This window comes from Chiloscyllium plagiosum, chromosome 46, assembly GCF_004010195.1.
Source record: "Chiloscyllium plagiosum isolate BGI_BamShark_2017 chromosome 46, ASM401019v2, whole genome shotgun sequence".
In the NCBI taxonomy this organism is placed as follows: Eukaryota; Metazoa; Chordata; class Chondrichthyes; order Orectolobiformes; family Hemiscylliidae; genus Chiloscyllium; species Chiloscyllium plagiosum.
In genome coordinates, this window is record NC_057755.1 from 12,427,053 (window position 1) to 12,452,271 (window position 25,219).

Below are 25,219 nucleotides of genomic sequence, written 5' to 3' on the forward strand. Positions count from 1 at the left end.
TCTTTGATGTTTCCTCGGTGTTTATAGTGGTCTGTCCCTGCTGCTTCCGGTTGTCAGTTTCAGCTGTCCGCTATTTTGGTTGGTATATTGGGTCCAGGTCGGTGTGTTTGTTGATGTGTTCATCCACAAACTCCATCAACAAACACATCGACCTGGACCCAATATACCAACCACTACAGCGGACAGCTGAAACTGACAACCGGAAGCGGCAGGGACAGACCACTATAAACACCGGAAGAAACATCAAAGAAGCGCTTCGCAGGAGGCTCCCAAGCACTGATGATGTCGCCTAGCCAGGGGACGAAACGTTTGCAACAAAAACTTCCAGCTCGGCGAACAGAACCACAACAACGAGCACCTGAGCTACAAATCTTCGCACAAACTTTGGCTGTTCATGCTAAATTCCTCTGAGAGACCATCACCCCCTACATTTTCCAAAACAGCATACTTGTTTGAGATGGGGATAGCCACAGAACACTCCTGCCTACCCCTCCTACCTTTCCTGGAGGTAACCCATCTACCTGACTGTATCTGTGATTTTTCTCCCTTCCTATAATTGCCATTCATCACACCCCCTAGCTCCTGTAAATTCCTCATTGCCTCTAACTGCCGCTGCAACTGATCCATGTGATCTGATAGATTCACAACCAAAGACACTTGCTGCAGACATAATCATCAGTAACATGGAAACTCTTTCCAAATTCCCACATACAACAGGAGGAGCATAGCACTCTACTGAAGGCCATCTTTGCTCCTTCACAATCTACAGACCTAGAAAATAGCACCATATTTTTGCTTTAGATACAGTGCTCCAGGCTAACTTAGTACTTATGGTTTTTTTTTAATTTAATCAAGAGACAGATTTCAATAAAACATATAATCAAGAAAAAACCCACTTTACAGCAAGATTACATGTTAAAAACTGTGCGTTTATCTGTTCCTGTTCTGTGAACTGTCCCACACAAGTTGCTCCAAGGTCAGCTCAGCCATGCATTCATCTGCCCTATTCTCCTATTCCTGTACCCACTGGCACTTGGCACTGATTGTGATCCAGAGATTACAACCTTTGAAATTTTAATTTCCTTTTCATTTTAAACTTTTTTTTGTTTTTTAATCTACTACCTAACTTCCAGATTTCTTCTATATCATTGGTAATAATGTGTGCTATAACTTCTGTCTTATCACCCTCCCCTTTCAGGTTGCCCTGCAGCCAAGCATAATGATACTTTGACTCTGGATTCAGGGAGACAACACAATATCCTAGACTCTTGGCTGTATCCATGGAAACACCTGTCTGTTCTCCTGCCAATCACATTCTTGCTTTCTTTTTCCTCCCTTCATACATAGTCAGACTGCTTATGGTGCCAGAAACTTGGCTCTGACTACACTCCTTTCAGAAACCAGCACTCTTATCAGCTTTCAAAATGGAAAACCAATCTGGATAAGCATACCCCAGAGGACTCCTGCATGACCTCTTCGACTGGTCACCCATTCCCATATTTTCTTCAGTCCCTTGGAGTACAGTGTGACCAAATCTCTAAACCTGATCACAGACTCATGGATGTGCCATAGTCTCCATTCGCCGAACTAGATCTGAAACCTTTCTACAGTTGGGAGCACTTGCTTTGCAGATCTCTCTGTACTAAAGCATTCTGTGGTCTCACATTTAGATAATATTATATTATTTTAATGTTTATTGCAAATTGGAAGTTTACGTTTCCTCAAATTATATATTACATTGCTTATCCTGCCTGTCTCAATTGCAGTCAACAGAGTGTCTATAGCTGATGAATCATTGAGGAATAAATGTACTTTCTTAAATGCTCAAAATGAAATTTTCAGGCCCCGTACTTTAACATTGGGTTGTAACACTTTGACACTCTATGACAGGTATGCAAAGACTTTCCATAAGCTAGTTCGAAGCCTGCTTACTGACTGTGATGTGCGATTCCAGCTGGCTGAGGATGGCACTGGGAAAGGGGCTGCCATGGTGACTGCAGTAGCTCAGAGGCTCGTTTACCAACGTAATTACATAGACAAGACCCTCGCACCATTCAGACTCAATCGAGACCAACTGCTCAACATAATGGACAAGATGAGATTGGATATGGAACGTGGATTAAAACAAGAGACCCAAAGCAGTGCCACAGTCAAAATGCTTCCCACCTACGTTTGTAAACTTCCCACAGGAAATGGTATGTCACTACCAGACTTTTAATCTCCAGGTCAATAGTGCAAAGTTACACCACCACCATGTTAGTGATTTAACTAAACAAAGGTTTGTTGTGCTTCTTCTGCTTACCTGGTCTCAGCTATCAGCATTCCATCTCTTGATGAGGTGCTTGAACCTTCAAGATCCACTCCACAGGTTCAATAATGAACATGAATGATGCATTATAATGAGACAGTGCTTTTGTGAGACAGTACTGTGTCAGGGCAGTGTTGCAGAGAGGCAGTGCTGTACCTGAGGCACTGCAGTACAGGTACCGAACTTATTAATAGGCAACTTCTGCAATCTGTTTAAACATAATTGGTGAGGCCACTGCTAGAACATTCTGTTCAGTTCTGGCCTCCCGACTATAAGAAGGATGTTGTTAAACTTGAAAGGGTTTAGAAAGGATTTACAAGGATGTTGTAAATATTCCAAAAGCCATCTTTAGCTCGCAACTCCAAATTCACAGCTCCAAACCAAAATTGATAAAAGAATAAAATAAAAACAATGAAACTTTAGCAAGGACTCTAAAACACTGTTAATTGTGGTGTTAATCATATTGTCACCACTACCAGGTGGCTTGGCTTTAGTGAACCAGATATTCTCCAAAGAGTGGTTACAGCAGTGTAAATTGAAGTTGTGCATTGGGATTCATGTGGAATCCCTAATACAGCTGACTCCAAGGACTGGGAAATAGAAACTTCCAATAGTCAAGTTCCACATGTTTGGGACTCTCCAGAAAAGCCCCTTATCGGGAAAAAATTTGGAGGTTCTGACTCACTTAAATTTAGTGGCTACCTCGGAAATGTTAGACTATATAAAACTAATTGAACAATCGTAACTATTGAACTGAATTCCAACACACGACCAACCTCCCTTCATCCCTCCCTAACCTTTTGGCATCTTCTGACCCAAACCTACGCAGACAGATCCAATGCACACCCCCACAGACCTGACCGTGACAAAATCCTCTCAACCCCACCCAGCTGGTTTCAACACCTTACCCCACCTCTCCCATGACCATCCCTTGGACCTTATCTGAACAAACAATCCTTCTGCTACACAAAAGCATGAATACACTTACCAACCATCATGGACTTCTCATCCACTGGCACCCTACTCTCTTAGACATCAGGTACTCTAGTCCTCCTGCTCCCTCCCATAGCTTATTGATATTTCTAATCAACCTGTTTGGAGCATTATGACAAACCCCTGGAACAGGTTGGAATGGATCCCAGGCTTCCTGGCCCAGAGGCAGGGATATTACGAGAACCTTAGTCAAATATTAAAGTTTGATTTTTGTGTATTTTTAAAGACCCAGGCCTATTGAATACAAGACTAACTTGTTTTAGATACATTTCAATAGACCACAGGAGCAGATGGGACCTGAGCCGGGGAATCCTAGCCCAAAAGTAAAGTCACTTACTTACCTTTATATACTTATTGTTCCTCAGTCACTGGCAAAGTTGCTTTCAGACATTTAAACAATTTAACTGCTGAATGTCTTTTAAAATGTTGAGTGTGTGTTGTTCTACCAAAGTGCTCTTGTGCTGAGTCAATTTCCCCCTGGTTATCTCTAATGGATGCTGTTGGGACAAGCCAGACCTGGTATCTTAGCCAGAAAAATTGGCCAGTAAAAGTGTAGTTTTAAAGAGGATTGCCATCAGCCAAATCCATTGTAACATAATTGAAATATCTGGACAAATGTGTTTATTTCAATATTTTAATAAGTATTGTGTGATTGGCACATTGTTGTCAAACACATCATGATCTACTCCAAGAAAAAATCAAACCATTACCCCTTGATATTTAAGAGCACGGTGGTACAGTGGTTAACACTGCTGCCTCACAGCGCCAGAGACCCGGGTTCAATTCCTGCCTCAGGCGACTGTGTGGAGTTTGCACATTCTCTCCGTGTCTGCGTGGGTTTCCTCTGGGTGCTCTGGTTTCCTCCCACAGTCCAAAAAGAATGTGCAGGTCAGGTGAATTGGCCATGCTAAATTGCCTGTAGTGTTAGGTGAAGGGTAAATGTAGGGGAATGGGTCTGGGTGGGTTACGCTTCGGCGGGTCGGTGTGGACTTGTTGGGCCAAAGGGCCTGTTTCCACACTGTAAGTAATCTAATCTAATCTAATCTAAAGCACTTACATTGCTGAATCCCACATCATTCACATAGAATCCCAACAGTGTACACACAGGCCATTCTTCCAAGTGGTCCACACCAACTGTCCGAAGAGCATTCCACTCAGGCCCATCCCCCTTCCCTATATTTTCCATGGGTAACCCACCTAGCCTGCACATGCCTGAACACTATGGATAATTTAGCACAGCCAATCATCATTACCTGCACATCTTTGGATTTGGGATGAAACCAGAGCACCTGGTGGGCACCCATACAGACACAGGGACAATGTGCAAACTCCATGCAGACAGTTGTCCAAGGATGGAATTGAACCTGGGTCCCTGGCACTGTTCCACAGCAGTGCTAACAATGAGCCACCGTGCAGTCTCAGGGTTTAGCATTGATCAAGCACTGAAAAGATCAGAGGCTGGGAATTCTATGCCAAGTAATTCACATACTGACGTCTCAATATCTATCCACCATCTATGAAGCACATTGAAATTGAAGTATAAAATTATGGGCAGAATCAATGGGGTAGATGGGAAGGACCTTGGTGGAGGGATAAATGCCAGGAACATAAAATTGAGGTAAAGGGAAGGTGGTTTAGAGGGTATGTGGTGAAAAATCTTTTTCATCTAGAAAGTGGTGGAAGTCTGGAAGTTATTGTCTGTAAGCGTGATAGAGGCAGATAACCTCATAACATTTAAGAGATGTATTTAGGTATATACTTGCAATGCCAAGGCATACAAGACGAAGGGAATGTAGGATTAAAATCATTAGGTGGATGTTTTTGACCAGCACAAACTTGAGGGGCTGAAGGCCTTTTTCAGTGCTATGACAGTAAGTCAGGAGTGTAATGGAATACCGCACTTTCCTGGATGAGGGCACCTCTAATAACACTCACGGGGATGAGGGCACCTCTAATAACACTCACGGGGTTGAGTGCACCTCTAATAACACTCACGGGGATGAGTGCACCTCTAATAACACTCACGGGGATGAGGGCACCTCTAATAACACTCATGGGGATGAGTGCACCTCTAATAACACTCACGGGGATTGACGCCACCAAAGCAGCCAGCTTGATTGAAACCAGATTCACAACTTTTAACATTCACACTTGCAGCAACAATGCACAGGAGCAGCAGTATGTACCATCTACTAGACGCTGCAGCAACTCACCAAGACTCGGTTGACAATACCTTCCAAACCTGTAACCTTTACCACCAAGAAAGATAGGGGTGGTAAACAGACCCTTTGGTCCAACCCTTTCATGCTGACCAGGTATACTAAACTGAACTAATGCTACTTGCCTGCATTTGGTCCATATCCCTCTAAACCTTTTCTATTCATGTACCTGTCCAAATAGCTTTTAAATTTGTAATTTTACCTGCCTCTACTACTTCTTCTGGCAACTCATTCCATCCATGCACCACTCACTGTGTGACGAAAGTTGCCCCTCAGGTCCCTTTTAAATAATCTTCCTCTTACCTTGAATCTATTCTCTCTAGCTTTGGGCTCACCTATCCTTGGATAAAGACCTTGCTATTCACCTTATCTATGCCCCTCATAATTTTATAAACCTCTATAAATTCACCCCTCAGCCTCCAATGTTCCAAGGGAAGAAAGTCCCAGCCTATCCAGGCTCTCCTTATAATTCAAACCTTCTAACCACGGCAACATCCTTGTAAATTGTTTCTGCACTCTTTCAGAGAAAGTGAGGGCTGCAGATGCTGGAGATCAGAGCTGAAAATGTGTTGCTGGAAAAGCGCAGCAGGTCAGGCAGCATCCAAAGAACAAGAGAATCGACGTTTCGGGCATAAGCCCTTCTTCAGGAATCCTGAATGTCGATTGTCCTGCTCCTTGGATGCTGCCTGACCTGCTGCGCTTTTCCAGCAACACATTTTCAGCTCTGCACTCTTTCAGTTTAACAACATCCTTCCTATGCAGGGTGACAAGAATTGGATACATTATTCCTAAAGTGGCCTCATCAGCTGCAACATGATGTTCCAACTTCTATATTCAGTGCTTTATCCAATAAGAGCAAGTGTGCCAAGTGCCTTCTTCATCACCCTGACTACAAGTGAAGCCACTTTCAAGGAACTATGAATCTGCACCCCTAGGTCCACATTGCATTTATCTAAATTAAATTCCATCTGCCATTTCTCAGCTCATTGGCTCATCCAATCAAGATCTCTTTGTTCTCTTAGATAACCTTTTTTTGCTGTCCACTATGCCACCAATTACAGTGTTATCCACAATCTTACTAACCACACCTCCTATATTCACATCCAAATAATTGCTATCAATGCAGTTTGTCAAATCCTGGAACTGCTTTCTTAAAATCATTGTGAGTGTGCTGATACCAAATGAACTGCAGCAGTTCTTAAAGGCAGTTCATCACCACCATCTCTCAGAAAATTGGGAATGGGCATCAAATGAAGGCCTAGCCAGATTTACCCACATCTCAATAATGTTTTTTAAATGATTAAGCTTTTAACAGAGAGCAATGGCACATGGATAGTTGCTTCTACCATACTAACATGAAGGTCCCTCAGACTCTTATGTCTAAATTGAAAGCATTTTTCTGTCAGTAACAACATGAGACAATTTTCTTTTGCAGAGAATGGCAAATACATTGCTCTTGACTTAGGTGGCACCAACCTCCGTATCCTACTCGTTGTGCTACATTCTGGGATGAGGAAATCTCTTCGAATGTACAGCAAAATCTTTCCCATTCCTCTGGAGATTATGCAAGGGACAGGTGAAGAGGTGTGTATGTAACTGTACAATTTGGGATACTAGTGTAGGAGTGACTTGAGACATGGCCTGGTGAATCTTGTCTATTTGGCAGGGTCAGGTAATTTTTGGGTACTCAATGCCTAAGTCCAGGTGGTGGTGGAGTGGCGGTGATGAAAACTTGGAGCTTCAAAAGAGGGTCAGCAGCAATGGCAGAGGGTGTCCTCAGCATATCCCTTACAGCTTCCCTGATGTCGGATCTTGCAAACAGACACTGCTGTTGAATGAAGCACTCTGTGGTGCTGGAAAAGCACAGCAGTTCAGGCAGCATTCAAGGAGCAGGAAAATTGACGTTTCAGGCATAAGCCCTTCAGGAATTCCTGATGAAGATCTTACACCTGAAACATTGATTCTCCTGCTCCTCGGATGCTGCCTGACCTGCTGTGCTTTTCCAGCACCACAATCTGATATCCAGCATCTGTAGTCCTCACTTTTTCTACTCCTTCCCCAGAAGTCAAGAGCAATTCCAAAAGACTTTGTTGCACTTCCTGCATGGCATTTCCCATGCTCGCTGCTGGAAGTAGCCCAACAGCAGTGAAATGAGGCTCTTAAAGGATCACTTAAGGACCTTAATTACCAGTCTTCATCAGCATGGGGCAGGCAAGTGGTAAATTTCTCTTCCACTACCCTACATTCTGATTAAATGGCCCCTATACCACCAAATGTATAATGGATGAGCACAAACTTTTGCCCACATTGAATGAACACTTGGTTGTGAACATGGAACACTTCAACATCAGTAGGGAACTATGTAGTACAATAAAACCAGAGAGTAAGGGGGAATAGCTGAGGACTCAACTAGTTGAATGAGATAAGTGGTATTCCCAGGAATCTACACTGGTGTCTCAGTCTTTCAATCCATTTCTCAATTTCCTAGATGAAAGAATAAAGAACTCTCTGTTTATAATGTAAACATTTAAAATTCTCAGTCCCAGTCAATATTTTGTCAATTCATTCCACTGAGATGACCATAATCACCACACAGTTGAGCACAGTACAGAGGGAGGTAAGATACCAGTTTCAGTCCTGCCTGAAATTTATTTGGAAGGAGCATATCATAATGTCAAGTAAAGACAATGCTAATCTTGGTGTAGCCATGTGAAGGAGAAAGTTTTATCTCTGAATAGTTTGTGATGGGGGTGGGGGGGGGGGATCTAGCAAGAAGATTAGGAAGTTGACAGGGATGATAGAAGATAACTGATACCTGTGAATTCTTGTCTGTGTGTCTCTATTCTTGGAGGGGAGAAGATTAGGAGGCAAAAGGATGATTTTATAACTTACTGTGTGACATTCTCATTTCCAGTTGTTTGACCACATTGTAGAATGCATCGTTCACTTTCTGGAATATATGGGAATGAAGGGCATCCGGCTTTCCGTAGGTTTCACATTCTCTTTTCCCTGCGTGCAGAAACAGTTGGACCAGGCAAGTTCCTACAATATTGTGGATGATTGGATCCCTTTAGTTATTACAAAAAAGAATTTGTATTGCTATTAATCTAGTATTAAATTATGGAATGACCATTATGAAATAACGAAAGATGGGAAAGTTCATGAAAGTTATCATATATCATCTATTGTTCACAGCATTCGGCTAGGAATAGCTCCAGGATACATCAACCTTTACAATTCGTTCCAACCATTTCTCGCTTCTGTCTTCATAAAGGAGACATACCAGAATATGGTATTTCATACCAGAAACGATCGGGAATGTAGGGTTTAGTCTGAGGAAGGAACTGAAACAAATCAGCTATTGTTCACTCCATACTGCCATGCAATGGGGCTCATGGAAACACAAAAACAGAAGGTAGCTGCAGATTATCTGAGAAACTGGGATGCTGCCTGAAAAAGAAGATCCACTAGGCTGCATCTGGGAATAGCTTTGTGAGAAATCTGGAACAATGCATCTTTTGGGTGATGTTTGGTCCTGTGAAACTCATAGATTAGACAGGATAACTGGGGATTGGACTCGTTCTTTGAATTGAAAATTCGGGGGTCTGCTCTACGATCATAACAACTAAAAGAGCAAGTGTATTTTGGACACTATTGCTTGGACAATGTCACAAGAAAACCAGATGATCTGACAATGCTCAATGTGACGTGTGACGATCCTGCTCCTTCAACAAGGTTGTGTTGTCCTTGGCATTTTTCAAAAGGATTGTATGAAGCAGAGTTGCTAAAATGTCTGCATTCATCTACTTATGAAGCTCTTCAAGTTTAAAAACAAACTTGTACAATGAAAGGGGAGTGGCCGGTTCTCCCAACTTTTCCCTGGTTTGGTTTGATTTGGTTTGGTTTCAGCAAGCAGTCAGTTTTTGAAGCTGCTGGTCAAAGAAACAGCTACATGAAAGAAAGTGTTCCATGCTGAATATCTCTGCCCTCTGTCTGTCTCTCTCTCTCTCTCTCTCCCCCTCTCCCCCCAGTAAGACCCTGTGTTTGATTTTACCTTTTTTGTCAAGGGGTGTTTATGGGGATTGTTGCAGGAATTTGGAACAGCATCATTAAGTTGGATATTCTGTTGGAGGTTAAATTATTCTATATTCTACGCTCTTTTGTTTCAGTTTCATTCTGTAATCTTGCCAATAAATTCTGATTTGTTTATAACTAAGTGGTTGGGCTAACTGCATCCCTCCTGGAATATCCACTGTACCTCTGCTTAAAACAACGAGCAAAGTTAGAATTTGGGCTATTTTCATGAAATGTTTTGAGGGTGTCTGTCCTGGTCCAGAATTTGTTCTATAGTTCCAAATTGGGATTAGCGTTGTTGGACTTGAAGGCAGTGAGCGGCACGGTGGCTCAGTGGTTAGCACTGCTACCTCACAGCATCCGGGTCCTAGGTTCAATTCTAGCCTCGGGCAACTGCCTGTGTGGAGTTTGCACATTCTCCCTGTGTCTGCGTGGGTTTCCTCTGGGTGCTCCGGTTTCCTCCCACAATAGAAAGATGTGCAGGTCAGGTGAATTGGCCATGCTAAAATTGCCCATAGTGTTAGGTACATCAGTCAGAGGGAAATGGGTCTGGGTGGGTTACTCTTCGGAGGGTCGGTGTGGACTCGTTGTGCCGAAGGGCCTGTTTCCACACTCTAGGGAATCTAATCTAATCTAATGTCTTTTGTTCCAGGTGTTGAATTCAGTTGGTTTCAGTGTTTGGGATAGCAATGGCTCTCTCAATAACTTAGAGTTTTCTGAGGGTGGAAGAAGTGACTTTGGGGGCCTTAGAACAGTTGAATAAACTGCTCTAATTAGCAAACAGTCTGGAGTTGGAACTGCCTCATTCCATGAGGAAAGGAGAGATAATGACAGCAATAGCTCAGCATTTAAATTTGCTGGATACACCATCAGAGTCTTTGGAGATGGTTAAATTCAATTGAAAATGTAACAGCTTGAGTTAGAGGCAACGGGAAAAGAAATGAAACAGTTTGAGTTACGATTAAAAGCAAAAGAAAGAGAAAAAGAACAAATTGCTTGAACAAAATAAAAAGAAAGAAAGAGAGACAATAGAGAAAAGGAGAGAGAGGAAAGGAAGACAAACAGAGAATTTAAATTTAAGAAGTGCAACTTACACAGGAGTTCAAAACTTCACTTCCTGAAGTGGGGAGAACTTCTGTGGAAGAGCAGAGAGTTAAAAACACAAGATTAGCAGCTGACATGGCTGATGATTATGAGTTGGTTCATATTTCAAAGTTTGGTTTCCAAATTCAATTTCAATCCATGAGGGATAGAAATTGGAAGAAGAAAAATGAACAAAGAAAATTGCATTGCAGGAACAGGCCCTTTGGCCTTCCTAGCCTGCGCTGATCCAGATCCTCTATCTAAATCTGACGCCTATTTTCCAAGGATCTGTATCCCTCTGCTCCCTGCCCATTCATGTATCTGTTTAGACATTACGTTATTGTGCCCACCTCTACCACCTCCATTGGCAACGCATTCCAGGTACCTACCACCCTCTGCGTAAAGAATTTTACACGCATATCTCCCTTAAACGTTTCTCCTCTCACCCTGAACTCATGACCCTCATAACTGAGTCCCCCACTCTGGGAAAAAGCTTCTTGTTATCCACACTGTCTATACCTCTCATGATTTTGTAGACCCCCCCCAACTCCATCTTTCTAATGAAAACAATCTTAATCTACTCAACCTCTCTTCATAGCTAGTGCCCTCCATACCAGGCAACATCCCAGTAAACCTCCTCTCCAAAGCATCCACATCGTTTTGTAATGTGGTGACCAGAACTGTACGTAGCAATCCAAATGTCATCGAACCAAAGTCCTATACAACTGCAATGTGACCTACCAACTCTTGTACTCAATGCCCTGTCTGATGAAGGAAGGTATGCCTTCTTGACCACCCTATCGACCTGCATTGCCACCTTCAGGATACAATGGACCTGAACACCCAGATATCTCTGTACATCAATTTTCCCAGGACTTTTCCATCTACCATATTATTCAATTTTGAACTGGATCTTCCAAAATGCATCATCTGACATTTGCCTGGATTGAATTCCATCTGCCATTTCTCTGCCCAACTCTTGAATCTATACAGATTCTGCTATATTTTCTGGCAGTCCATTCACTATCTGCTCCTCCACCAATCTTAGCATCATCTGCAAACTTGTTAATCAGACCACCTATACCTTCAATCAGATCATTTTTGTATATCACAAACAACAGTGGTCCCAACACAAATCTTGTGGAAAACCATTGGTCACAGTTCTCCATTTTGAGAAATTCCCTTCCACTGCTACTCTCTGTCTCCAGTTGCCCAGCCAGTTCTCTATCCATCTAGCTAGTACACCCTCGACCCCATGCGATTTTACTTTCTCCATTAGCCTACCATGGGGAATCTTATCAAATGCCTTACTGTAGTCAATGTATGTGAGATCTACAGCCCTTCCCTCATCAATCAACTTTGTCACTTCCTCAAAGAATTCTATTAAGTTGATAAGACATGACCTTCCCTGCATAAAACCATGTTGTCTGTCATTGATAAGCCCAATTTCTTCCAAACGGAAATAGATCCTATCCCTCAGTACCTTCTCCAGCAGCTTCCCTACCACTGACATCAGGCTCACCGGTCAATAATTACCTGGATTATTTCTGCTACCCTTCTTAAGCAGGGGAAAACATTCGCAATTCTTCAGTCCTCTGGGATCTCACCCGTGTTCAAGGATGCTGCAGATATCTGTTAAGGCCCCTTTCCTTTCCTTCAGTAACCTGGGATAGATCCCATTCAGACCTGGGGACTTGTCCACCTTATTGCCTTTTAGAATACCCAACCCTTCCTCCCTCCTTATGCTGACTTGACTTAGAGTAATCAAACATCTGTCCTTAACCTCAACATATCATGTCCCTCTCCTCGGTAAATACCGATGCAAAGTACTCATTAAGAATCTCACCCATTTTCTCTGACTGCACGCATCACTTTCCTCCTTTGTCCTGAGTGAGATAACTCTTTCTCTAGTTACCCTCTTGCTCCTTAGATACGAATAAAAGGCTTTGGGATTTTCTTAAACCTATTTACTAAAGATGTTTCATGATCCCTTTTAGCCCTCTTAATTCCTCACTTCAGACTGGTCTTACTTTCCCAATATTCTTCCAAAACTTTATTTGTCTTCAGTCACCTCAACCATATATATGCTTCCTTTTCCCTCTTAGCTAGTATCACAATTTCACCTGTCATCCATGATTCCCTAATCTTGCCATTTCTATCCCCCATTTTTGCGTGGACCTTTCTGTCCTACACTCTAATCAACTTGACTTTAAAAGCCTCCCACACATCAAATGTAGATTTACCTTCAAACAGCTGCTCCCAATCTACATTCCCCAGCTCCTGCTGAATTTTGCTGTAGTTGGCCTTCCTCCAATTTAGACCCTTCCTTTAGGACCTCTCTCGTCTTTGTCCATTAGTATTCCAAAACATATGGAACTGTGATCACTATTCCCAAAGTAATCCCCTACTGAAACTTCAACCACCTGTGTGGGCTCATTCCCCAACACCAGGTCCAGTATGGCCCCTTCCCAAGTTGGACTATTTTCATATTGCTCTAGAAAACTCTCCTGGATATTCCTTACAAATTCTGCTCCATCTAAACCTCTAACACTAAGTGAATCCCAGTCAATGTTGGGAAAATTAAATTCTCCCATCACCACTCCCTGTTGCTTCTACATCTTTCCATAATCTTTCTACATATTTGTTCCTCTATCTCACACTTGCTGTTGGGAGGCCTGTATTACAACCCCAACATTGTTACCGCACTCTTCCTATTTCTGAGCTATGCCCATGTTGCCTCACAACTTGAATCCTCCATAGTGCCCTCCTTTAGCACAGCTCTGATATCCTCTCTGACCAGTAATGCAACTCTTCTGCCCCTTTTACCTCCCTCTCTATCCTGCCTGAAGCATCAATATTCTGGGATATTTAGTTGCCAATCATGCCCTTCCCTCAACCAAGTCTCAGTAATAGCAATAACATAATACACCCAGGCACTAATCCAAGCCCTAAGTTCATCTGCCTTGCCTACTACGCTGCTTATATTAAAAAAGCACCTCAGACCACCTGTCCCTTTGTGTTCATCATCTACTCCCTGATATCTCTTCCCCTTCGTCATGCTGACTTCATTATCTATTTCTTTATCGGCTTTAGATACTACCTCCCTACAGTCCACTTACTACTCATTTGGTTCCCACTGCTGCCACATTAGTTTAAACCCTCCCCAACAATGTTAGCAGAAGCACCCCCAGATCATTGGTTCTAGTCTGGCCAGGTGTAGACTGTCGAATTTGTAATAGTCCCACCTCCCCCAGAATCGGTCCTAATGTCCCAAAAATCTGAATCCCATCTTTCAAGCCATGCATTTGTCCTGCCTATTCTTTCATTTCTGCTCTGACTAGCATGTGACACTGGTAGCAATCCTGTGATTAGTATCTTTGAGATCCCACATTTTAGCTTAGCTCCGAACTCCCTAAATTCTGCTTGTGGGACTTCATTCTGTTTTTTACCTATATCATTGGTGCCTATATGCACCACGACAACTGGCTGTTCGCCCTCTCCCTTCAGAATGTTCTGCAGCCGATTTGAGACATCCTTGACCCATGCACCTGGGAGTCTTGTTTTTGACCTATCTACTCCCCTTACAATTGAATCCCCTATGACCAAGTCCTTCCACTCTTTTCCCACCCTTATGTACAGCAGAGCCAGCCACATAGCCATGAACCTGGCTACTGCTGCCTTCCCCTGGTGAGCCATCTCACCCAACACTATCCAAAACGGTAAACCTGTTTTGGAGGGAGATGACTGCAAGGGACACCTGCAATATCTTCCTGCTCTTTCTCTGCCTTTTGATCACCCATTCCCTTTCTCCATCAGCAATCCTAATCGTGGTGTGACGTGCTATCCACGACCACCTCAGCACCATGGACGCTCAAAAATGAGACCATCCGCAGCTCCAGAGCCGTCATGCGGTCTAACAAGAGCTGCAGCTGGACACACTTACTGCACGTGAAGGAGTCAGGGACATCAGCCACGTCCCTGAGCTTCCACAAGAGTAGCATTACACAGGTCTGAGATCTCCTGCCACTTTTAATCTTAAGCTTACCTTAGTCCAAACATAATATCAAATAATAGATAAATGAAAGGAAAGAAAAGAAAAAAATGTACCAATCACATGATAAAAAAGGAATAGAAAACCCTTACCTTTACTGACACAACAGAGTCTTTTTTTTGGTTGGAGGATGAGAACGGGTGGGAGATACTACACATGTACTGTCTCAGGTTTAGCAGCTGCCCAAATATATCAGTTCACTCACCTTCCCAAAGCGACTGCTCTCACTCAGCTCCTCGCTCTCATCACTCCTGCTCCCACTGCTGCTGCAGCAAATGGAGGCTGTTAACTCTCGAGGTAAGTCCTTTTAAAGGGAAATCTACCTTCCCAGCAGCCCCCTGGTCCTCACTCTCACCGCTGCTGCTTGCTGCTGCTGCTGCTGCTGCTGAAATTGGGGAAATAAGAAATCCTCATGTGGAAAGGGAAAGGTAGATCTCGGTGAAGATCATAAGGATCTACAGGGTAAAAAGGAAACCCTTGAAGGGGAAAGAGAAGTTAAAAAAACTCCGGTGTTTCACTGCATAAAGTAGGCCATGTGAAATGACAGTGTTGGTGGGTTAGAAAAAGTACTGGGAAGCCAGATGTAGGAAAACAGGATAAGCCAGTGAATTTTGTTTTGGTAAAGGAAGGCACAGTGGAAGCTAGAAAGCTGAACCAGAATGTACAACCTGGACAGAGGTTGGTTAAGGAGAAAGTGCCAGATCTTCTTCAACCACACACCTGGGAAGGAAAAGTTTACTTACACAGGCCAGGAGCAGCAGGTAAAGAGGTTACAATATTAAGACATACAGGATCCTCTCAATTTTTGATGTTGAAAAATGAGGAAATATGTACCTCTGAAGGACTATGCCAGAAAAGTTGCTTGTAATAGGAATTCGTAGTGCGGCAAGAATAAACTTACAGTGTCCAGTGAAAAATGGAGAAGTCATGGTAGGAGTACTAGACAAACTCTCAGTTCCAGGAAAAAAAATTGTCCTTGCTAATGATATAGCTGGTTCACAGGTAGGAGTGCTGCCTACTGTGGTTGAAAGGCCAGTAGAAACTCAGGCAACTGAACAGGACACATTTTTCCTGACGATGTAGTAACAAGGTCACAAAGTGACCAGTTGCAACAGGAAAGATCAAACAGTACAGATAAGAAAATTGAAGTGGAATTAGCAGAGACCCTGTTTGATCAGATAGTTAAAACAAACCAGAAGCAGATAGGTGAAAAGCAATGATGAGACAAGCGCTGTAGATGTCATGTACATGGGCTTCAGTAATGTGTTTGATAAGGTTCCCCATGGTAGGCTGATGGAGAAAGTGAAGTCGCACAGGGTCCAGGGTAGATGGATGGAGAACTGGCTGGGCAACAGGAGGCAGGGAGTAGTAGTGGAAGGGAGTTTCTCAAAAGGGAGAACTGTAACCAGTGGTCTTCCATAGGGATCTGTGCTGGGACCACTGTTTTTTGTGAATAACATAAATGATCTGGAGAAAGGTCTAGGTGATCTGATTACCAAGTTTACAGATGACACTAAGATTGATGGAATAGCATATAGTAAAGGGGACTATCAGAGAATGCACCACAATATAGATACATTGGAGAGTTAGGGGGAAAAATGGCAGATGAAGTTCAATCCAGACAAATGCAAGGTGATGCATTGTGGAAGATCCAATTCAAGAACAATATGGCAAATGGAAAAGCCCTGGGGAAAATTGATGTACAGAGAGATCTGGGAGTTCAGGTCAATTTTACCCTGAAGGTCGATAGAGTGATCAAGAAGGCACATTTTCCTTCATCAGACGTGTTTTGAGTATAAGAGTTGGCAGGACATGTTACAGTTTGGTTCGGCCACATATGGAATACTGTGTACAGTTCTGGTCACCACATTACCAAAAGAATGTGGATGCTTTGGAGAGGATGCAAAGGAGGTTCACCAGGATGTTGCCTGGTATGGAGGGTGCTCGCTTTGAAGAGAGGTTGAGTAGATTAGAACTTTTTCATTAGAAAGTTGGAGGTTGAGAGGGGACCTGATTGAGGTCTACAAAATCATGAGCGGTATCGGCAAGGTGGATAGCAAAAAGCTTTTTCCCAGAGTGAGGAACTCAATTTTCAGGGGTCATGAGTTCAAGGTGAAAGGGGAAAAGTTTAAGGGAGATATGAATGGAAAGTTCTTTACACAGAGGGTGGTGGGTACGTGGAATGCTTTGCCAGTTGAGGTGGTCGAGACAGGCACAATAGCATTGGTTAAGATGTATCTAGACAGATACATGAATTGGCAGGGAGCAAGAGGGATTCTTAGAAAATAGGCAACAGGTTTAGATAGAGGATCTGATCAGCGTAGGATTAGAGGGCTGACGAGCCTGTCCCTCTGCTGTAATTTTCTTTGTTCTTATTCAAACACCTTTAGTTCAGAGAAATTAACTGAATTATAGCAGAAAGATGAGAAACTAAACCAATTGTATCAAAAAGCATACAAGGAAGAAGAATCTGAATGTATCCAGTATGCCACTATCTTAGGAGTGATGTCTTAATGAGGAAATGGAAACTATCACATATTCAGGCAGATGAGAAATGGGCAGAAGTTCACATTGCCAGTGGGTTATAGAAAGGAGGTGTTGTGGTTGGCGCATGAATTACCAGTAGGGTGTCATTTAGGGGTAAGGAAAACACAGCCTAAAATACAAAAACATTTTTACTGGCCTGAACTGCACAAGGATGTCATTGAATTTTGCAAGATATGTTAAACATGTCAGGTAATTGGAAAGCCACAAGCAGTAATAAAATCTGCACCTTTAATACCCATTCCTGTATTTGAGGAACCTTTTATAAGAGTCTTATTTGAGTCTTACCTAAAACAAGAAGTGGGAATCAGTATTTGTTAACAATAGGAAGGGTTTGGAGGGATATGGGCCGGGTGCTGGCAGGTGGGACTAGATTGGATTGGGATATCTGGTCGGCATGGACGGGTTGGACAGGAGGGTCTGTTTCCATGCTGTATATCTCTATGACTCTATGACTCTATAATAATGGGTGTGTCCACTAGATTTCCAGAGGCCATTCCATTACACAATATCACAGCTAAAAGGATTACACAGGTTACTCAAATTTTTCACTCAATACAGACTACCCACAGAGAAAAATCAGATCAAGGGTTAAACTTCACATCAAAAATACTTAAGAAGTTGTGGACAGTGAAGCAATAAAACAATTCAAGTCTACTGCATACCATCCAGAGCCAAAATCAAAAGCTCACAATTTACTATCAGTGTTACTTCCAGTGATAGGTGAACCTTAAAAGTAAGGTTTAGTAGACCTTTTCAAGCCAAAAGGACATTGAGTGAGGTGAACTATTTGATAAGGACTTCAGACAGGAAGAAATCTCACATGTCATGTGAATATGCTCAAAAGGTATTTTGACAGCGGAGGAAAGCCAAGGAGACTGTGTTACTGGTTACAACACAGAGTAAAGGACCAAGTTCAGATGATTCTGAATTGGACATTCCTCAAATTAAGTTGAACAATGAGGAAGTTGTCAAAAATTGGCATAACTTATTCAGTTACCTTCCAGGGGAAAGTTGAAATCACCTGAAAAAGTGTGGACTATCACAAAGTCAGTGTAGTTCCAAAGACATGTTTGGAAGTCTGTGTTGAGAAGGTGGGACAAGCAATTTATATTCCTAAATTGGACTTGCTAGGAGGATACTAGCAGGTACCTTTATCCAAAAGAGCAAAGTCAATTTCGGCTTTCAAAACGCCAAATGGACTGTATCAATTTAAAGATGAAGAAGGGCTTATGCCCGAAACATTGATTCTCCTGCTCCTCAGATGCTGCCTGGCTTGCTGTGTTTTTCCAGTAGCACATTTTTCAACTCTAGTACTCCAGCATCTGCAGTCCTCACTTTCTCCCTGTATCAATTTAAAGTCATGCTAAGTTCAGAGGATTCTGAATGGGGCATTCCTCAAATTAAATTGGAAAATGAGGAAGTTGTCAAAAATTGGGTTTAATTATTGAGTTACCTTCCAGAGGAAAATCGAAATGACCTGAAAGAGTCATGAAAAATGTGCCAGCCCCATTTCAAAGACTAACCAATAAGATCATTCTGGATTACCCAATTGTATGGTATACATAGATTACCTGGTCACACATGGAATTTAGCAGAATTGTTCGGGAGGCAAGCTTGGTGGTAAACCTGGCTCAAAGTTAATTTGCCAAAGCCAAAGTCAGCTTCTTGGGCCATGTTATTGGACAAGGACAAACAGCCCCACAGAATGAAAAAGCAAAGATAATTGAGGAGTTTGCTAAATCATCTACAAAAAACAGTAGTATGATTCCTGGGGTTGTGTGGATTTTGACAAAAGTTAGTACAAAATGTTTAGCTGTCTGGCTGCTCCACTCACTGAATTGCTAAAGAAAGGCAAGATGTTTCAGTAGACAGCGGACTGTCAGAAGGTATTTGACAGCCTGAAAGCTAACCACTGCCCCAGTATTAGACACGCCTAATTACGCACAGCCATTCAAGGTGGCTATCGATGCGAGTGGTGTGGGTGTTGGGCCTGTGCTCTTCCAGGAAAATGAGGAGAAGATAGAAAGACCTATCGGGTATTTCTCCAGGAAATTGAACATTATCAGCAGAAATATTCAATGGTTGAGAAGGAGACTTTGAACTTGGTGTTGTCGTTACAACATTTCAATATTTATGTTACCATATTGTTACCGTAATCATAAATGTTGATCATAACCCACTGAAGTTTGTGGAGAAATTTAAGGACAAAAACTCCAGACTGTTTAGATGGAACTTGTTGTTACAGGAATTCGATTTAAAATTGGGCATGTGATAGAATGAGAAAATGTGATTGCTGACGTATTGTTGAGACTTGGGTGAGAAATGTGCTCGTTAGGTGACAGGAGTAAAACAGACTGTAATTGAATTTAGTGTGCATGTTTACATGTTTATATCCAATGTAATGTATATGGGTGTTGTAGTGTACTAACAATCTAAGATTACGGGATTTTAAAATTAAGCCATTTTTGGATGGGTAGAAGAAGGGTAGCAGAAATAATCCAGGTATTTAAAGACTGGTGAGCCTAATGTCAGTAGTAGGAAGCTGCTGGAGAAGATACTGAGGGATAGGATCTATTCCCATTTGGAGAAAAATGGGCTTATAAGTGATAGGCAACATGATTTTGTGCAAGGAAGGTCTTTGAGGAAGTGGCAAAGTTGAATGATGAGGGAAGGGCTGTAGATGTCGTACACATGGACTTCAGTAAGCCATTTCATATGGTTCTCCATGGTAGGCTGATGGAGAAAGTGAAGTCGCATGGGGTCCTGGGTGTAATAGCTAGATGGATAGAGAACTGGCTGGGCAACAGGAGACAGAGAGTAGTAGTGGAAGAGAGTTTCTCAAAATGGAGATCTGTGGTCCGTGGTGTTTCACAGGGATCCATGCTGTTGTTTGTGATATACATAAATGATCTGGAGGAAGGTATAGGTGGTCTGATTAGCAAATTTACAGATGACACTAAGATTGGTGGAATAGCAGATAATGAAGGGGACTGTGGGAGAATGCAGCACAGTATAGATAGATTGGAGAGTTGGGGGAGAAATGGCAGATGGAGTTCAATCTGGACAAATGTGAGGAGATACATTTTGGAAGATCCAATCCAAGAGCGAACTATACGGTAAATGGAAACGCCCTGGGGAAAATTAATGTACAGAGGGATCTGGGTGTTCAGGTCCATTGTATCCTGAAGGTGGCAATGCAAGTCGATAGAGTTGTCAAGAAGGCATAAGGCATGCTTTCCTTCATCTGACGGGGAATTGAATACAAGAGTTGGTAGGTCATGCTACAGTTGTATAGGACTTTGGTTTGATCACATTTGGAATTCTGCGTACAGGTTTAGTCACTACATTACCAAAAGGATATAGATGCTTTGGAGAGGGTGCAGAGGAGGTTCATCAGGATGTTGCCTAGCTATGAAGAGAAGTTGAGTAGATTAGGATTATTTTTCTTAAAAAGATGGAGGTTGAGGGTGGACCCTGAGGATCTACAAAATCATGAGAGGTATAGATAAGGTAGATAGCAAGAAGCTTTTTCCAAGAATGGGGGACTCAATTACTCAGGGTCACCAGTTCAAGGTGAGAGGGGAAAAGTTTAAGAGAAATTAGATTCCCTACAGTGTGGAAACAGGCCCTTCAGCCCAACAAGCCCACACAGACCCTCCAAAGAGTAAGCCACCCAGACCCATTTCCCTCTGACTGATGCACCTAACACTATGGGCAATTTAGCATGGCCAATTCACCTGACCTGCAAATCTTTGGACTGTGGGAGGAAACCAGAGCACCCAGAGGAAACCCACGCAGACACAGGAGAATGTGTAAACTCCACACAGGCAGTCAACCGAGGTTGGAATCGAACCTGGGACCCTGGTGCTATGAGGCACTGAGCCACCGTGCCGCCGTGGAAAGTTCTTTATGCAGCGGTGGTGGTTACCTAGAAAGCATTGCCAGCAGAGGTGGTAGAGGCGCACACGATAACGTCATTTAAGATGTATATAGACAGATACGAGAAGGGACAGGGAGCAGAGGGGTACAGATCCTTAGAAAATGAGTGAAGGTTTAGATAGAGGCTTGGAGGGCTGACAGGCCTGTTCCTGTGCTATAATTTTCTCTGTTCTTCATTGTTCTTTGTTCTAACTTGAACAAAAAGTGTGATATTCTTGATAGTGTAGATGAGCAGAGAGATCTCGGTGTTCAGGTACACAGATCCTTGAAAGTTGCCACCCAAGTTGACAGGGTTGTTAAGAAGGCATACAGTGTTTTAGCTTTTATTAATAGAGGGATTGAGTTCCAGAACCATGAGGTTATGCTACAGCTGTACAAAGCTCTGGTGCGGTCGCACTTGGAGTATTGTGTACAGTTCTGGTCACCACATTGTAAGAAGGATGCGAAAGCTTTGGAAAGAGTGCAGAGGAGATTTACTAGGATGTTGCCTGGCATGGAGGGAAGGTCTTATGAGGAAAGGCTGAGGAACTTGAGGCTGTTCTCGTTAGAGAGAAGAAGGTTGAGAGGTAGAGAGACTTATAAGATAATCAGATATATAAGATAATAGAGACATATAAGATAATCAGAGGGTTAGATAGGGTGGAAAGGGAGAGCCTTTTTCCAAGAATGGTGACAGCGAGCATGAGGGGGCATAGCTTTAAATTGAGGGGTGATAGACATACGACAGATGTCAGATGTAGTTTCTTTACTCAGAGAGTAGTAAGGGTATGGAATGCTTTGCCTGCAACGGTAGTAGATTCGCCAACTTTAAGTCGTCATTGGACAAGCATATGGACATACATGGAATAGTGTAGGTTAGATGGGCGTCAGATTGGTATGACAGGTCGGCGCAACATCGAGGGCCGAAGGGCCTGTACTGCACTGTAATGTTCTATGTTCTATACAGAAATGGCGGAATGTATAATAGGGACAAAGAAATGGCTGAGCAACTGAATGCATATTTTGGCTCTGTCTTCATAAAAGATGACACAAATCAGATACCAGAAATGTTGGAGAATGCAAGATTTAGTGAGGGGGAAGGCCTGAGGTAAATTAATATTAGTAGGGAAAAGTTGCTAGGACAATTGAGGGGATTGAAGGTAGATAAATCCCCAGGGACTGATAATCTACATTCCAGAGTACTTAAGGAAGTGGCTCTAGAAATAGAGGATGCATTGCTGGTCATATTCCAGGATTCGATAGATAATGGAAGAGTCCCTGCAGATTGGAGAGTAGCTAATGTTACTCCAATATTCAACAGGGAAGTTGAGAGAAACCAGTGAATCATAGACCAGTAAGCCTAACATCGGCAATGGTACAATTCTCAAATCCATTATCAAGGACTTTATAGTGGAGCATTTAGAAAAGGGTGGCAACATCAGACAGAGTCAGCATGGATTTATGAAGGGGAAATCATGCTTGACAAACCTGTTGGAATTCTATGAAAATGTAACTAGTAGAGTTGACAAGAGGGAGCCAGAGGGTGTGGTATATTTGGACTTTTAGAAAGCATTTGACAAAGTCCTGCATAAGATATTGTTGTGCAAGATTGGGGGAAGTGTATTGAGATGGATAGAAAACTGGTTGGCAAAGAGGAAATAAAGATTAGGAATTAATGGGTCTTTTTCAAATTGGCAGGCAAGCTATCCACAATATATATTAATGATTTAGATGAGGGGACAAAATGTAACATCTCAAAGTTTACAGATGATACCAAGTCGGGTGGGAGGGTGAACTGCGATGAGTATGCAGAGATCGTCCAGCATGAACTGGACAGGTTGGGCGAGTGGGCTAATCAATGGCAGATGCAGGATAATTTGGATAAATTAGAGGTTATTCACTTTGAAAACAAAAACAAGGCAGATTATTACCTGAATGGCTGTAAGTTGGGAGAGGGCACCTGGGTGTCTTTATGCACCAGTCGCTTGAAGGCAGGTGCAACAGGTGGTAAAGAAGGCAAATGGTAGGCTGGCCTTCATTGCAAGACGTTTCGAGTACAGGAGCAGGGATGGGTTATTGCAGTTATACAGGGCCTTGGTGAGGCCACACCTACAATATTGTGTGCAGTTTTGGTCTCCTCTTCTAAGAAAGGATGCTCTTGCTCTTGAGGGAGTGCAGCTAGAGTTTACCAGGCTGATTCCAGCAATGGTGGGACTGACATACGAGGAGAGATTGACTAGGTTAGGATTGTTTTCACTGGAGTTCAGACGAATGACGGGGATCTCATAGGGACTTATAAAATTGTAACGGGACTAGACAGGGAGGATGTTCCCAATGTTCCCGACGGTGGGTGCATCCAGGGGTCACAGTCTGAGGATTGCGATTGGACCATTTAGGATAGAGATGAGGAGACATTTCTTCACCCAAAGGACAGTGAGCCTGTGGAATTCATTGCCAGAGGAATTAGTTGATGCCAAAACATGTATTCAAGGGGCAGCTAGATACAGCACTTAGGGTGAATGGGACCAAACGTTATGAAGAGAAAGCAGGATTAGGCTATTGAGTTGGACGATTAACCATGATCGCAATGAATGGTGGAGCAGGTTCGAATGGCCGAATGGACCCCCTCCTGTTCCTATCTTCTATGTTTCTATGTATGGAAAGCTTTATGAAAGGGAAATAAAGTTTAACACACCGACTGGAGTCTTTTGAGGATGTAACTAGCATAATAGAAAAAAAAGAGAAACAGTGGATGTATTTGAATTTTCAGAAAGCTTTTGATAAAATCTTCGACAAGAGCTACATACACATGGAATTGGGAATAATGTACTGGAATGGATTGAGAATTGATTAGTAGACAGTGGTGATTAGTGTGTACTGCAGGGTTCAGTGCCTGGACTCCAGCTATTCACAATATATATATGAGTGTTTTGGATGAAAGAACCAAATGTAATATTTCCAAGTTTGCTGACGATGCAAAAGTAAGAGAAACTGTGACTAATAAGGAGTAAGTAAAGAGGCTTCCAGGTCATTTGGACAAGTTGTGAGTGCACAAATGCATGACAGATATAGTATAACATGGATCAATGTGAAGTTATCCAATTCAGTAGGTAACACAGAATAGCAGCATATTATTTAAACAGTGATAGATTGAAAAATGCACTGAAAGCAAACAAGCAAGTATATTAGCAAGACAAATGATATGTTGGCATTTAATCTTTCCTTTATTGATTTGAACACAGGAGCAAGGAAGTTAGCTTTGCTACACAGGACCTTAGTGAGATCACACCTGGATTACTATGTGCAGTTTTGGTCTCCACATCTAACAAAAGGTACACCAGGCCTGTACTTACTGGAATCTCAAAGAATGACAGGGGACCTCATTGAATTGTATAAAACTTTGACAGGGCTGGACAGACTGGATATAGGGATGATGTTCCACCTGTCTTGGGGGCAGGGATTGGTGGTAGTGATGAAGGTTTAGATCAAGAGGCTATGGTCTCAGGAAATGCATCAAACCATTTCAGTTTGAGATGAGGAGACGTTTCTTTTTAGAGGGTGGTGAACCTGTGACATCCTCTACTATATAAGGCTGTGGATGCTTAAAGAAAATATGAACAAATTTCTAGACACCAAATGCATCAATGGATATCAGGAAAGAGTGGGAGTATGGTACTGAGATACAGGATTAATCCTGATCATAATGAATGGCGCAGCAGGCAGAATGGGCTGAATGGCCTATTCTTATTCCTTTTTTCTGTCTTCCACATTTCCATGTTTTAAACCTCAGCTTATCCAGCTACTTACAAATATTTGTTACATATCCCTAGATCTCTCCTGCGCTACCCTTTATTCGCACAATGAGTGGCTTAGGTCTTGAATCCACTATCTGAAAGAATAGTAGAGGTAGGTTCAATTAAGGCATTCAAGAGAACATCAAGTGATTGTTTAAATAGAAGAAACTGTAAAGGGTATTGGGATATGGTAGTAATTTCTAATTTTCACTGGATAGCCACGTAGGCATTT

The 25,219-nt window shown here is 42.5% G+C and overlaps 1 protein-coding gene across 1 annotated transcript in view; it reads left to right on the forward strand.

Moving 5' to 3' along the window:
• Positions 1–25,219, forward strand: part of LOC122544108 (hexokinase-1-like) — a 158,721-nt gene that overhangs the window by 80,480 nt on the left and 53,022 nt on the right. The window contains exons 9-11 of the mRNA XM_043683147.1: positions 1,891–2,195; positions 6,956–7,104; positions 8,435–8,554. Coding sequence (XP_043539082.1) covers positions 1,891–2,195; positions 6,956–7,104; positions 8,435–8,554 — 574 coding nt within the window. The remainder of the gene's footprint in view (positions 1–1,890; positions 2,196–6,955; positions 7,105–8,434; positions 8,555–25,219) is intronic.